Source organism: Pseudorasbora parva, chromosome 3 (assembly GCF_024679245.1).
Source record: "Pseudorasbora parva isolate DD20220531a chromosome 3, ASM2467924v1, whole genome shotgun sequence".
Taxonomy (NCBI): domain Eukaryota; kingdom Metazoa; phylum Chordata; class Actinopteri; order Cypriniformes; family Gobionidae; genus Pseudorasbora; species Pseudorasbora parva.
Window position 1 is genome coordinate 51,377,382 of NC_090174.1, and position 16,244 is coordinate 51,393,625.

The following is a 16,244-nucleotide window of genomic DNA, read 5'->3' on the forward strand; positions in this document are numbered from 1 at the left end:
CCGCTGCTTTTGGAGAAGTAGAGATTAAATAAAGTGAATAAGCACATCAGCCATACGATTGCATCACTCAACATCGATAACAGCTTATTTATTGGATTCAGAGTATGTCCTCCAAGAAGCCCCCCATTTCAACTCTCGGAACTTAGATTCTTGAAGTGTAACCATAGCAACTGGAATGATGAGCTATGATAAGCCAATCAATCGGTGTTGTCAGTCACCATCAGGACCGCACTTGCCTCTCAACTGAACATCCAGTCCTTGTAAATGAGCTTTGATGGACAAATCAACAGGGGGTTCAAGGGGAGAGCGGCACGATCGCTTGAGCCTTTGCAGGAAGCAAGAATAGGAAAGTCTCTTCGTGGAAAGCACAATAAAAGAATCCATACGAGGATCTGCGCTGGGTAAAATAGAGCCGCCGGTCTGAATTTTTCTATTCATTTCTGACTAAACGATTTGCTCCTTAAGAAAACCAACAAAAAACATTGTTTTCAAGCGCATCAGAGTGAGGCAGACAGTGGTAAAAGAAGAAAGGAGGAGACAAAAACAGTTTAATCTTTTCTACTCCGACAGAGGGAGAGAAAAAAAACAGCCTCAAATTACTTTGGCAAGGCTATGAAAGGCCGACGGGTTAGCGGTTTGAGTAGATACGTCTTAAAATACAGCTGCCACCACAAAACCAATAAATGGAAAAGTAGTCGTGCAGCACTTTTAACCTTTTAAACCCACGGTTGTTGAATATTGCTACTGTTGCTGTGGACAGGGAGGGGCCCGTGTTTTCGGGTACCCACTGTCTCATGGAGGGCCGTTCTGGACTCCCATGGTTTCAGTCTGTGGGAAAAGCATGCAGACTCCTTAGGCCAAACCAAGCTCTCATTATGGTCCTAATTTAAGCGCACAACTACAGCGAGCTTTGAGGAAAGACACTGTATCAATCACGCCACAGATCATGGGCTGACTTTAACAGATTTTGGAAGATAAAATGAAAAAACATATAGTCCTAAATTGAGGTTTATGCATCTAGGAATGCACCCAGACCTCAAATTCTCAACATAGCAAATAAGGAAAGTCGCCTCATGGTCTATTAAAAGGAACCGTAGTAGTAGTTGCTGTTCATCTTCCACTCAGGTGGGCTGTTTACGGGATAGTTCAGTCAAAAATGAAAATTCTGTCATCATTTACTCACCATTATGTTATTCCAAATAATGGGGTCCAAAACTACATTGACTGCAATTGTATACAAAAAAAAACCTTTGTTTGTGCTCCAAAGAAGAAAGAAAGTCATACAGTGACATCATTTTAATTTGAGCAAACTATCCCTTTAACCTTTGTGATTGGGTCAGAGAGTTAAACTTGAGACTTGAGTGGTGCTCACTGCAGATTTAACTGACCTCTCTGGACATCATGTGCTGAGCTTGACTTAGTCCAGCTCCACCTCTCTGGACCTCATGTGCTGAGCTTGACCTAGTCCAGCTCCACCTCTCTAGACCTCATGTGCTGAGCTTGACCTAGTCCAGCTCCACCTTATCTGGGCGTTATGACCAACTCCAGCTGCACCTCTGTGGATTTAATGGGTGAAGAGATGGAGTTATGGGTAGGATTAGGGTCTATTTAGACCTGTGGTTCTCAAACCTGTTCTGGGGACCCCTCACAGCTGCACATTTTGTATGTCTTCTTCCCCAGACACACCCAATTCAAAGGCGAGTTCCATTCGATCGCAAGTAGACTGTGAAGTGAACTTCAGAGGGTATTCCGCCATCTTAAGTGAGATTTCAATCCAAAGGGAGCGAACATGTACAGTTTGAAGGGCACTGCGAACGGCATAGGGAAGAAAGGAACATCAATACATCCCTTCACAGGAAGTGGAGGGTGAAAATCACCCAACTGTCATCGCGCGTTGCATCACCAGTTTAAACTAATGATGGAGCAGAGCCATTGGAAGAGTTTTTAAACAGCTCTGTGATGGAGGAGTTTATGTTTGAATATTCACAAATATTGTTACTCTTATTATACAAACTACAGTATTTATGAACGGTAGTTGGCAATGACTGTTACATTCGCATATTCTATTGTATAAATATGTAAATATTTTAAAAGAGTTAAGAAGCAGCTAAGGCCATTAGTTTATTTATATTTTACTTAATTTCCCTCAGGAATGTTTACTATGCAGCTGCACGTGTGAAAGAAAGTGCATGAGAGGAGATTTTTGTCAGCAAAGTCCACTTTAAAATGATATACTGTGCTCAGGGAGTAGGGGGTTGAGAACACTACGTAGGGACCCTGTCGAATGGAACGCAACTGAAGTCTTGCAGTCTCTACTAATGAGCTGATAAGTTGAATCAGTTGTGTCTAGGGTTGGGTACCGTTCACATTTTAATCGGTACTTAAGAGATACATCAACAACTGTAAAGAAACTGTAAATCATTTATAGAAGTGTTACTGACATTATTCCAGAGCTACTTTGGTCTGCCATCATCTGTGAAGTTTGTTCACTGTTATATTTACCATTAAATAGTAGGCTATGACTACTTAATTAATTGAATTCATAAAAACAACCATTTTCTTTATTTATTTAGATTTCTATGAAAATATTTCCCACAAATTATGTGTTGTGTATTTTCTGGTAATCAAATAAAGACATATAATATTAATTTATACTTAATGAAACTTTTTTTTTCAAACACAGCTGCACAACTGAGCTTTATACTGTTAAAATTAAAACATGGAAGAAAATGTATACATTACTTAAAAAATTAAGTTTTGGTAGTTTATAAAAATTACATTAGTGTTAGTATTATTATTACACTGAGATGTTTCTAAACTCTACTGTACAACAGTGATATATTTCTCTAATTAAACCGAACTTTTATTTTGAAGGGTTGTCGTGAATACCTTTGAGTTTCTGTGTGTTTATGACATGGCAGGAGTTTTTCTCAAATTAAACGGTGAAATGCTGACTCTCAGAGCAGCTCTGGAGATGACGGACATGGGCTTATGTCCTCGTATTAGATTCTATTCTATGTTTGTGAGTGTGAGTGTGTCAGTGTGCATGTGGGTGTGCGTGTGTTAAATAAAATGTGGGTCAGCGACATTCATTCACACAAACACGCAGGATTTGTAAATAGTCTTTTTGCCGTTTAATATTCACAGACACTTATCACCAGATGCGTTCTGAGGTAGAAATGTGGTACCGGTCGATTTAATCTCAATCGGTACTCATTAGTACTGACGTAATTAGTCCGTTGCCCTTAAAAGTACAGAGTTCGGTACCCAACCCTAGGTGTTTTGCCTTTGGCTTTTGGCTTGCTCAGTTGGGGACACTTAAATTTCAATCATATTACCAATCTGCCTGCATTGACACTATATGATAATTTAAATTAGCTCGATAACATCTAGGTCTGTCGCAATAGTCAATAAATCAATTAATCGCACGATTTATATAATACAAATAAATAAATAAATAAAAAAGAGCTTTATAATTTTTCCGGCCGCGATAATTTCCATTTGCATGCTTGTGTTTCCACCTCTTTCTCGTTTCGCGCGCCTCGTTTGGGGAGGTGTTTATACTCGACGCGCAGACCAGGTCAGGTGTGATGAGACGTCATGCTCGGCCAGATTCTCCTGGAAATTGTGCTTCTTCGGTTGCAGAGCTGCACGCGAAGTTATACAATTTTATGTGCACAGCGCCAAGCGAAATGGGGTCTCGCACACTCAGTGTTGACATCATTTTTGCAGCGCGCACTCGAGTATAAACGAGGCTTAAAGCTACACTGAAGTTGGCAGTTTGATAAATGCAAGTAAATTCTTCAGTTCAATCTTTGTGTACACATTCTCCTTTTTTTGCCAAATAAATGAAAGGCATGTCATCAATGTCTTCTCTCTTGATGTATCAAAATCTCACCTCTTCCTCAGAGATGCTCAAGTCAAGTTGTTGTGCATGATTACAAGATATAACTTTTTTTTAATGCTGTATCCTAAATTGTTGATAATTAAGTTATATATCATATGCTGAAGTAAATTTCGGGAGTGTTAACGATTAAAAGAAAGAAAAAAAAACCAGAAACCGTACAGAACCGAACCGTGGGTTTTGTGAACCGTGACACCCTTAATATGCACCTCATCTGTTGCAGTTTTCATCCATTTTATTTTTTGGTTTTGGTCGTTTTGTTCATTTATTGTAGATATTTAAAATGTTTTCCATTTTCAGGGTTAAATAGTCTTTAGAAATAAAAGTTTATTGACCTTTGAAAAAATGTACCTGCATTATTATGCCATTATCATTATTTTAGATGAAAATGGTCTCAGAACGATAATATTATCGTTTAACACAATAATTTCATGGACAATTTATCGTCCAGCAAAATTTGTTATCGTGACAGGCCTAATAACATCACCGTTTTCTCAAGAGCGGCTGAACACTGTGAGGCTGCTTTAAAACAACTGGACTTGTAAAAAGCGCTATATAAATCAAGGTGACTTGACTTGTTAGATGTAGGAGACATGCAAAATGTGCACTGGTGGAGGGTCCCCAGGACAGGTTTGAGAACCACTGCTTTAGACCTTATAGCTCCACCCATTACGTCCAAATTAAATCAAGAGAGGGGGAGTTGGACTTCACGCTCCACCCATGGCTCTGCAGTGAGCAACCTCTCAGATCTGATTAATTCATAAATGAATCATTCAGACCGATTCCAGCCAAATCCTTCGAAAAGAATGATTTGTTCACGAAGCGGACATCGCCACTTCTCTCACAACCTAATGAATATGCCAAAGAGTGCTAGAGTGGATCAAAATTGCAACACAATTCATGACACTATTGTGTCAGCTTTGAAGTTTCAAAGCCTCAGTTCCCTTTCCATTCAGTGTATAACGGCACTGGGAAAGAGTGACCAGAATAATCCTTTAGAAATTCTACTTGTGGTGTTCCACAGAATAAATGAAGTCATATGAGTTAGAAATGCCACAAGGATGAATAAATAATTAATTACAGAATCTTTATCAGTAAAACTCTCTGGGACCTTAAAGGGACAGTTTACCCAAAGATGAAAATGCTGTCATCGTTTACTCACCCTCAACCTGTGTGAATTTCTTTCTTCTGCTGAACACAAAAGAAGATATTTTAAAGAATGTGAGTTGAAGGGCCCATCAACTGTTTGATTACCAACATTCTTCAATATATCTTGGTATTGTGTGTTCAGAAAAGAACATCATGCAGGTTGGGAACAACTTAATGGCGAGTAAATGACAGAATTTCCATTTTTGGGAGAAATATCCTTTTAATAATAATAATAATATTGAATGAAATGTTTATGCTTGAAAAGTGATGGGTGAATCAGAACCAAATCACCCATATCGCTGTTCTCAAACTTAAAGGAAGCCGACTTTTCTGTGGAAAAAAGCTTTGACTTTAATATGGTCACTTTCATGGTTCAGTGTCAGCGTCCCTCAGAATCCCAGAATTCAAAGTCAGATGTGCCAAGCATTCGAAAGCATTGTATTACAACGACAAAAAACTAAGACAGAGCCATGATGAGCAAAACTCATATCCCAACCATAAACATTCCACTCAAATAAACACTGAGTCAATTTCCAACACCTTTCGAATTCACTCCCACAGTTATCAGCCGCAACAAGCAGGTGAGAACAAGGTTAAGAGAGGAACTTTCCCATATCCAGTTCTTAATGAGAACAGTGTCTAAAAACCACCAGCACTGTTCTAGTTCAGCTGCAGGAGGTGATAAGGAGAGTCATCTATCAAGGTATTTTAGGTCAGCCATGTGTAGATATGACACTGCAGTTCTGCCTGAGAGACTGCGGAGATGGCATCATTCTAATGCCGCCATGACGACATGTCATCGCCTGTACCACCAGCGTTCACACAGACCATTTCATTTCACTTCTGTTTATATAAGGGACTTTCAGCAGTAACGGTCATCAACTACAAACAATGATGCACTGAGTTATGATGGTAGATGACAGATAAATCTAAACCAGTCAGAGCCACACTGAGAACAGTTGGTGCGACAGTCATTATCGCCCTGAAAAATTAAAGACAGGTGCAAATCACACACCAGGCAAACTTCTTTATTAAAGCTTGCTTAACTAGTAATACAGGGATTCCCAATTTCTTTTGTTTTAATCCATCAAGCAGAAATAACAATATTATTCTCCTGTTACTCCTAGATATCCACTAACATTAAAAATGTTGAGGTTGATATGATTTTTAATGTTTTTGAAAGTCTCATCTTACCAAGGCTGCATTTATTTGATCAATAAATAATGGTTTTCATATATTTTAAAATTAACTTGTGATGCAAAGCTGAATTTTCAGCAGCCATTAGTGTCACACGTTCCATCAGATATTCTAATTTGCTGATTTGGTGCTCAAGAAATTGTTCTTTTATATTCAATGATGAAAATGGATATGCTGATTAATATTCGAAAAACTGTGATATATATGGGATTCTTTGATGATCAAATGTTAATCAAAAACAATTTATTTTAAATAGAAATACTTTGTAACATTACAAATGTCTTTACTGTCAATTCTGTTCAATTTAATACTGTATAAAAGTAATAAAAAATAAAAGTACTGACCCCAAACTTTTGAACGATAGCATATCCTATTATAACTTATATTATTCAGAATAATATTTAGCATTACAATCAGTATTATTAAAGTCACTTTTAAACCAAGCGGCTTTCACTGAGATGCATATATAATGTTAAAGGTAAAATACAGACAATTTTATAAAATATGTACATGTTTATTTCCTAAAATTAATATATATATATATATATATATATATATATATATATATATATATATATATATATATATATATATATATATATAAATAATAATTATTATTATTATTATTTTTTATTTCTGTTTAACGATGTAAAACTCAAGGTATAACCAGGAAAAATAAAATAAAAATCAAGTAGCCTTGGTTGGCAGTCACTATAAAAAGAGTATAAAGGACAAAGCTATCAAAACATTCAGCAGACGTTATTGTTTGAACATGCAATGTTGCACACATAATGATCGGGCCTAAACTTTGTGGCAAAACCTTCGATCATTAGCCTTCCCATTTTACAAAAACAATATTTCAACCAATCAAATTTAGTAGCAAGTCACGCATCAGACCGATAACCACCGTGTCAGCTACAGGATTGCCAAAATCATCACAGCCCAAACATCGGAGGCAACAGCATGTTCTAAAACAATTCTATACCCGTGATAAATGTATGAAAACCAGCAGCTAGCAAGTCTCTGCTGAGGACGAGGCCATGGAACTAGCTTTAGAAACCTAACACTATATTCAAAACACCATCAGCAAGACCTTTCCAAGAGAAAAGCCACAAATACAGTATGTAAGAATTATTTAAAAAGACACTGATTTTCATGCTATGAGAAGACAAAATTGAGGCAATTGAGGTTCTAGCCAAGGAGAACATTGGTTTTGCGTATTAGCCAAGAAAAGTCACTTTGCTTCCTGCCCCATAAGGTAGAGTATGTAGCAAATTGAGTTAATTTGTTTGCTTTGGCCCTGATGGTACTCCAGGCTCTCCATTTCACTCAAGGGAAAACTGACAAGGATGTACCAGGGCTTAGGGCTATAGTTTTCTTAAAGTGCTCGAAATGTACATCCTACGGTCAAAAAACCCTCACTTATATCCTTAATTGGATTCTCAACAGCAACCCTTCTTTATAATTAAACCGGTAATGCAGAGACCGGCATCTGCGGTTTGCAGCAAAACTTTTAGCAGCATAAAAGCAATTTGGAAGAATAGACACAAGACGCATAAAAATGATATTGTTGGAATCACTTTAAGAACAATTTTTTTCCAGCTGACAAACAGCCAATCAGAACCCATCCTGCTTTAAAGAGCTAGAGCATCTAATGCGGCAGTTGACTGCGGCAGTTGACTTAGAATAAACAACTATATTGTTTGCTGGTATTAAATATCATTAAAGTTATCGTTTTTCACAGAAAAGCGGTGTCAAAATTGTACCTTTAGGGGTACAAAAGCTTCTCGCTGGGGCAGTACTCTTAAAATGACAACTTTGTACCATTTTTACCACAAAAAGATTCATAGTAGGACCTTAAGGTACACATTTGTACTCAAAAGGTACTAATATTCACCTTTTAGGAGTAAAAAAGGTACAAAGTTGTCATTTTAAGAGTACTGCCCCAGCGAAAAGCTTTTGTACCCCTAAAGGTACAATTTTGAGACCGCTTTTTCTCTGTGTTGGTGTGAACAGGCCCCAAGACTACTCGACTATAGTGTCAAACATTTGAGTCAGATCTCAAACATATTCAATCAGCTTCGCAACAAAACTCATTAGAGCTAAAACATCTCAACATTATTCAAAGCCACATGGAATCATGACATTGCTAAGAGTTGACTATTATGGCACCACTAAGAAAATCATGAATGATGCATAGCATAGCATTTCGGAAAATGAGAGCGAACAAACAGCGAAGGAAAAGATCTAAAACAATGCGTGCACAATGATTACAGCGCTAACAGGAACACATCACCAACACTATCCCAAAAGGAATCCTAACTTGGCCTCTGTGATAAAAGCGATGTTTAACGAAGGCTGAAAATATGGCAAACCTCAAAGGCTTCTCAACGTAAAGCTGAGGTCCGGCATCTCAGCAGGGTTTAAAGATAGAGCCAAATGGCCCGTGCTAACTTCGATGTACGGCCAGTCTAAATATCTAAACCACTAAATCTCTCATTTCACCCGACTACAGAGAAAGCAATCTCCTCTGCCATCACTGAAAAATGATGATCACCACTTGCCATTTTGAAGAATGTGATACTCACTAATCCTATACATGCGAACATTCTAACATTACTAAGTACACAACTGTAAACACATAGTAGCGAATGATGTGGGACAGACACAGTAGACCTGGACGTAAAAAAGCCTGTATTTTTCATTTTTCTACACTAAAACCACAAGGAGGAATGTAAAGCACAGAAATAGTAGGAGCTTGTGAAAGATATTGCATGCAGCTAGGAGTATACTTTTGTACAGCCGTATTCAAAATGAGATTTTTATTGTCGTTGCATCAATCAAAAAGGTAAAGCATTTACAGTGTGTGTGTTGCATGCAGCATGCATTCGCTTTGATCTGCAGGGAGATCATTGCATCTTCTTTCAGTGTTCACATTACAGGCACAGTCCCCAAAACTTCCCACAGTGCACCTCTGCCAACAGTGTTAAACTCTAAGCAAGTGTTTAAGGGACAGATTATTCCTCTTGGCGTGGCATTCAATAACGGCTCGCTCTTTGATGCCTGTTCTGTTTTCACAAGAGGAGAGGGAAGAATTACAAACTTTCAACAAATCATGAAAATGGGCGCCCTTTAGAAGCATTGCAAAACTCTCCCTAGAGAACAAAACCGCTTGCGTGCAATATGAAAAACAAATCACACAGAGGTGTGCTGGTTCATAAACAATTTATCAAATTGCACAGGTCCCTGTGGAGACATTATTTAAGCAGAGCTGTCATCTGGACAGCATTATGGAGAAGATTTCTCATAGGCTTCAATAAACTTCAAACAAAGGACATTTATATGGCAGGTGTCATAGTGGATATATTCAAACACCATTCTAATTATTAGTATTATGTAGTGGGCCTAATAACAATAATAATCTCAAGACATCTTGACAGTCTTAAAATGTAGGTCTTAAAACGCATGCACTGATTTGAAAAGGGCATCAAAACTATAATAATTATATTAACTACCTAAATGAATAAAACTTATGGGAGACTCTTGGAACTTTTAAAGACTTTGCACGAGCATTTCATGACTTTTTAAAGGCCTGGAAATCCTGTGTTCATAATTATTTTATCTTTCTAGGTTTTCATTGAGTGTGGGAATCCTGTTACTATGAGTCAACATTGACACTTGGCATTTTAGCACTCCAAAAGATCTAGGAAATGCTGTTATTAAAATTGATAACCTCTGACATATGTTTACTGCTGTCATCTGCGCTACAAAGTTTACACCATGTTTGTTTCTGCACGTCCCTAGTCCGTTTCTGCACTATACTACACCATCGGTGCAAGTTTTGCATCAAAGTAACTTTTTTGCAAGTACGTTTTCATGTTTTGCAAGACAAGAGGCCATTTTGCGACCGCACAGTTCTCCGGGTTTGTACCATCCTCACGGAGTGAAGTGCAACCCCACACCCCCTTGAAAAGAAAGAGAAAAACAAAGTTGCGGAGAGCGAATGCACCGCACAGAAACGAAGTTGTTAGAGTGTAAAATTCCCATGCAAGTGCAGCGAGAGAGACGGAAACGTACTTGCACGATCTCGCCCTCAGCGCTGATAGTGGCTCCGGCTCTGGAGAAGCGCCCTTGCAGACCTGTCGTGTAAGTGGTATAATCACCATTTGGGCTCGACTCAAAAAGCACAACTTCCACAAAGGCAGTATCCTTGGCTACGACGCTTCCCAAGACCCAAAACAACACCAAGACCACCGAATCAGCACCACGACCGAACCCACTCCTCGGTAAAATCATCATCTTGCCGGTTGGATCGGCGCCGATCGGAACATAATTTCCAAGGGTCTTCAAAAAAGTGTTGATTCAGAATCAAATTTGAGAGGAGAGAGCTCCCTCCCAAATACAAACGACAACAAAAAAAGAAAAACCCGCAATGGATGGTGCGAAATGAGAATAGCGATCATTAAAAATAAAAGTTTGTCCTTGGAAAGAATGTCGTGGCTTATTTCACCATTGCTGCCCGGACTATCGCATTGCTCGCGCGCTCGCTTATGCCTCGCTGGCTGCTGCTCGCGCTCTGTACAAAGCGGATCTCCTTTGATCTGGGAACACGTGATTCCTTAATTTTTTTTTCCACAAAGGGTTAACCCCACCCACCGATCTTCCTGACCCTCTCTATTCTAGTGGTGAGGTTTTGATTCATCCAAGTGAACCGATTCGTTTGAATCAGCTCATTTAAAAGATTCACTCAATAACTTCTGTAGGTTTTCTTTTCTAACAGAACGTTCTCAAAACTATGGCAAAGTAATGAACAAACATTCTTCAAGTAACGTCATTATTTAGAATGCTCGTTCAAAGTTCTGACAGCAAAAAAACACTTTCTTTACATTATTTGTGGAACAATAGTTCGTGTTTTTCCTAAAATGTTTTAGTTGGATGATCGTTAAATGTTAAATGTAATGCTTGTTTCAGAATGTTCAGAGAACATTCAAAATAAATGTTCACATAATGTTTGAATAATGATAAAATTGAACGTTTTTAGGCTATAACATTTAAAACACTAAAACTGACGTTTTAAACGTTCAAAGGACGTTAAAAACATAACGTTTCATGTCTTAATTGGAATGTTAGCAAAACGTTTTTAGAACTGAACATATTTTAATAGCTTAATGCCAAGTTATCTTTTTTTCACATATTCTTTATTTTGGATCTCTATTAATTAGGAGACACCATAAATAAACAGTAGCTATATTTAAGGATAATAAATGGCCTTTTCCCATAAATGACAACTAAACAGATAGGCTATATAATTATTTGCCAGCACTTCTGCGCAGAGCTTTTTGTCAATTTTCTTTAAAATATAATTCAAATTCTGTACCGTTACTTTATTGTAGTTGTTTGGTCATGTTTACATATTCAAATGATCATTATTATGAACAAAAGACGTACGTTTCAAAAGGGAGAATCTTTAGCAAACTAAAATACGAGTTTCATCGAAGTGAAAAAGAGGGATTCGTTCTTTTTAAAAGACTCGTTCAAAACAACCGATTCGCTAATGTCATTCAACTCCCCTGCTCCTCTACGCATTGAATCGTTAAGGAGGAGCGTCACTGTTTGGCTGATTCATACGCAGAAATGTGCATGTGAAATAATAACTTTGAAGTTAATAGCTGGGATTGTCCTTTCATATAGCCAAAATTATAGTCATAAACCTGTTTTATTACTTTTGCTGGAAGATTGGTATACGTTTCCCTTAGTTGAAATTAGGCTATCCGACTGTGGGGAAACTTGTTGAACTTTGATTGGACTACCTTAAAAAGAAGTAAACCTTCTCAAAACTATTTAGCGTTAATTGTACTGTTCTCTACAGCAAGTGGACTTGCACGCTGTATATTGTGAAAAGAGATGAAAAGATAATTTGATAATGTGTAGGCTATTATTATTGACATTTATAAATTGACATTTATTAATTTGTGTAGAATTTACTTTCATAGTCTTAAATCAAAATAACTTCCCCCCCACTTTTTTATTTAAAAAAACATGAAAATATACAATGTAAATACCTTCAGGATATATATACATATATATACATACATGTGTGTGTAATTTCAAACAAAAAGTAAAAGTAAAGATAATCATATACATAGAGGATAAATGAAAAAAACTTTGCAATTTCATCTCTTATTGACTGGTGTGAGGGGGGACAACCGTTCACGATTACATGACACCAATAGCAAACTACAACGATCCAATCAATTCCTGATGGAAAAATTCAATTCCCGCCCTACTTTTTTTTCTTTTCGTTTTTTTCTTCTTCTTGTTTTTCTTGTTTGAGAAGCCATTTACGAAGAAAAGACTATTGCTACTTCCATTTTATGACAAATTTAAAGTCTAGAAATAGCCCCCTATACCATATGGCACTATTTAACCATTAAATGAATACCTCGGGTCTTTAGTGACCCGGGACGTTATTCACTACCTTCAAAGTTAGACATCAGCAATCTTATTGTATTCCTCAATCCATTTATTCTAAACAATATAACAAGAAAAAAAATATCATAATAAAAAAGCCTGTTTTCCCAGTCATTTTTTGTAAATATTGTATGGGGTCACTAATGACCCTTGATGTGTAACCGTATAAGTATATTTTTTCTGCACAACAATCATTTAATCTTTTATAACTAAGTACAATTTACCTTTATTCCACCAGGATACACAATGATGAAGTGGCGTTTCACTAGGTCCCGCAGGCAGAAAACAAAGGAATTTGAAGTATCATCAGCAAAACTTAAAATGGCTCAGCTATTTACTGAAGAGCAAGAACTGACACATTCAAATATTAGTGTCGTTGTCACTTGATGGTGGATCTGGTGAAGAAGCTGTCAGCGTTCAAAATATTGATTTTGAAGATGTTGAAACTGATAGTTTTGAGAATATGTTTGAGATTGCAAATATGAGCCAGATGCTGAATGCACTGGGAAATGAGCTCTGACGAGGACAGTGATGATGGTATAAAACATCTGCTCAAACTGAATCCTTCCAAGCTCCAAAAGGTAACAAAATATGCTTTATTTTATTCTTCTCTAATTGTTACTGTCAGAAGAAGAGTTTTAGATTATCGCGTCAGGTGGAGATCAGTCCGCGTTAGATACAGATCCGGGTCGTTAAAGACCCGAATATGTAATAATGATTGACGAAACATTCATGTGTTTAAGGGTTACGGGAACATTTGTACTGGTGTCCAAAACCATAAGGGATGTTATCGAGTGCACTCATTCAATCCCACAATGCATTGCAATAACAAGTGTACAACTGATGCATGCTCAATCATACCCATAATGCACTGTGAGAGCAGCTTGCCATCTGACCAGAAGATGGTCCAATTTGGCTACAGTATAATATCATACAGGTATAAAATCGTTTTTAATTGATTATTAAATTTGAATTAGGGTTTATACATAGTTTTTGCAACAACGTAAAGGTTTTTTTCGATGAGTACAGATGAACATGGTTAGCCTAATTTTGAAATGACTATTATTTACAAGAAGCATTGGGATCTCTTGAAAACCGATAAGACAAGTCAATCTCAACAGAAAATGAGGGTTAAGGTTTCTTGTTTTTCTGTGCAGAACTTTTAGATTAGCAAAAAATACCCCATATATTAAAACAAGCTAAAGGGTTTGATCTTGCCTTTGATTCACATGAGAAATACGACAAAATCAAAGACCCTACGCGCTCAGTTATGCCGCAGCACTTCAAAAATAAAAGAGGCTTTGAAGTATTCAAAGATTTGACCTTGGACTGACAGCAAAGTGCCCTCGTTTGTAATCACTTTCGACTGGACGCATTTCATCTGAGGAAGCTCAAGTTTACATTGAAAATCTGTTTATTTTACACAGCATGCCTTGGTTAAGTGTCCATTTTGAAAGTAAACTTTGGCAAAACAAGGAAAAAATAAAACACTGGAATTTGTTTTTGCAAATAATGTATACTATCATGTTTAAGCCTCTATGTTGCTTAACTCAGTTTGGGAAGTAGTAAAAACGTTTCATTTAATATTCGGAGAGGCATTAAAATAAACACACACACATTTCTATACCACTCTGATAATTAATGCATGTTTATTCTACATTTTTGTATTTGTCAAGTGAAAGTATGGCTTTATTGAATTGTACTGTTTGCTCAACCAATGTAAACATTATTCAGACAATCAGATTATGAATTTGCATGCAATAATACCCCAAGATATTCAAAAGGCGAGTGGCTTCAGAGTCTTTTTGAAGACACTCGCTTTATGAAAACCAACTGCACGGCTCCTCAAGGTCAGGAATCGGGGGGAAAACAACGGATCCCAAAATGGCCAACATGTGTTCTGATTCAACACAGGAAAACCCAAAAGAGCTTGCAGAATGCTAAAAAGGCTGGTTTGCCTACAGCATGACAATTATTTACAGATCGACTCTCGGCTGATGATGTCATTGAAGCTGTATGCTAATGAACGGCACTCCATCTGTTTTTGAAGAAGACCCTCAGCTGTGATCTATAAAATTGGCGTCTTATAGTTTTCTCTTTTCACTCGCTGGTCCTTCCAAGCTTCATAGTTTGCATGCACAGTCCCTTGTTCATCATAATAACATTGCATCATTTTAGTCAAAGTGCTTAGAATCTCATTTTTGTGGGCGGGGTGGGAGTATCAACATCTGTGAACAGACTGTTCTAACAAGACAAGAGAATAATGACTGAGCGAAAAGTGTCAAAGGTGCCATAAGTTAAACAATAGTTGCCTCAGTTCAGCGTTTAAGTGGCTGTAATGTTAAACAATCATAAAAATGGCATGTTTACCTCTCCCCCAGTGTCATTTCCATGTGAAGTTGTATGCAGGCCCTCAAGGGTCGATAAACAAAGAACCTCTTCTGTTTTCATTGATTCATGTCCCGAGAGAGAAATATACACAGCTAAAATCCTCTGATAAGCAGAATATCGCTATTGTTCAGGGCACAAAAAAAAGTTGCGTGTTTGCTGTCAGAAATAAAAACAATATACAGATGAGTACTTAAAGCAAAGAAGAAGAAAAAAGCAGAATTTCAAAATCTGGAAGGAATCATGTAGGTCAACATTTTCTTTAAAGTAGAGCATTTCTTCAGCTATAGGCACTTCTCTACAAGAACTTTTGCATAGTAAACTCTTATATAACACACTTTTTACACTCACTGTGCAAATAGTTGCATTACTTTGTCTTCTAACAATGTCCCACATCCAATGTACCATTCTATAGTTTGGGACTGGCAAGATTATTTACATTTTTGAAAAAAGTAAGAACAGCACAAATACAGTGGTAATACTTTACATTAAGCTTCATTAGTTACCATAATGAACAGCACTTTTAAAGCATGTATTTATCTTTGTTAATGTTCATTTCAAAATGTACAAATACATTATTAAAATCTTGTTAACATTAGTTAATGCACTGTGAACTAAGATGAAAAAACTGATCAGATGGAGCTTAACAAAGATGAACAAATACAGTAACAAATGAACTGCTTGTGGTTAGTTCATTAATACAATAACTAATGTTAACTAATGACACCTTATTGTAAAGTGTTACCTACAGTAAAAGTACAGTTTACATATTTTAATATATTTTACTATAATTTATTTGTGATGGCAAAGCTGAATTGTCTGTATCATTACTTCAGTCTTCAGTGTCACTGATTCTTCAGAAATCATTCTGACATGCTGATTTGCTGCAGAAATAAATAAATAAATGAATAATTGTATTTTCTTGCTGTTTAATATTTTTGTTAAAGTTTTATTTTTTGGCCAGCATTCTTGTTAAATAGTGTACAGGATCATTTAGGCTTTTTTGTTTTGTTTTTTAGTTTCTTTGTTTGTTTTATTATTAGTTGTGGAAATTATTAATAATAATTATATTATATATAATATATATATATATATATATATATATAATATATATAATTATATTATATATAATTAT

General features: G+C 36.7%; 1 protein-coding gene across 1 annotated transcript in view; it reads right to left on the reverse strand.

Moving 5' to 3' along the window:
* The window catches only part of znrf3 (zinc and ring finger 3), a 93,938-nt gene extending 83,091 nt beyond the window's left edge, over positions 1-10,847 (reverse strand). The window contains exon 1 of the mRNA XM_067439402.1: positions 10,328-10,847. Within this exon, the coding sequence (XP_067295503.1) occupies positions 10,328-10,549 (222 nt within the window). The 5' untranslated portion in view covers positions 10,550-10,847. The remainder of the gene's footprint in view (positions 1-10,327) is intronic.
* Between the last annotated feature and the right edge of the window lie 5,397 nt (positions 10,848-16,244).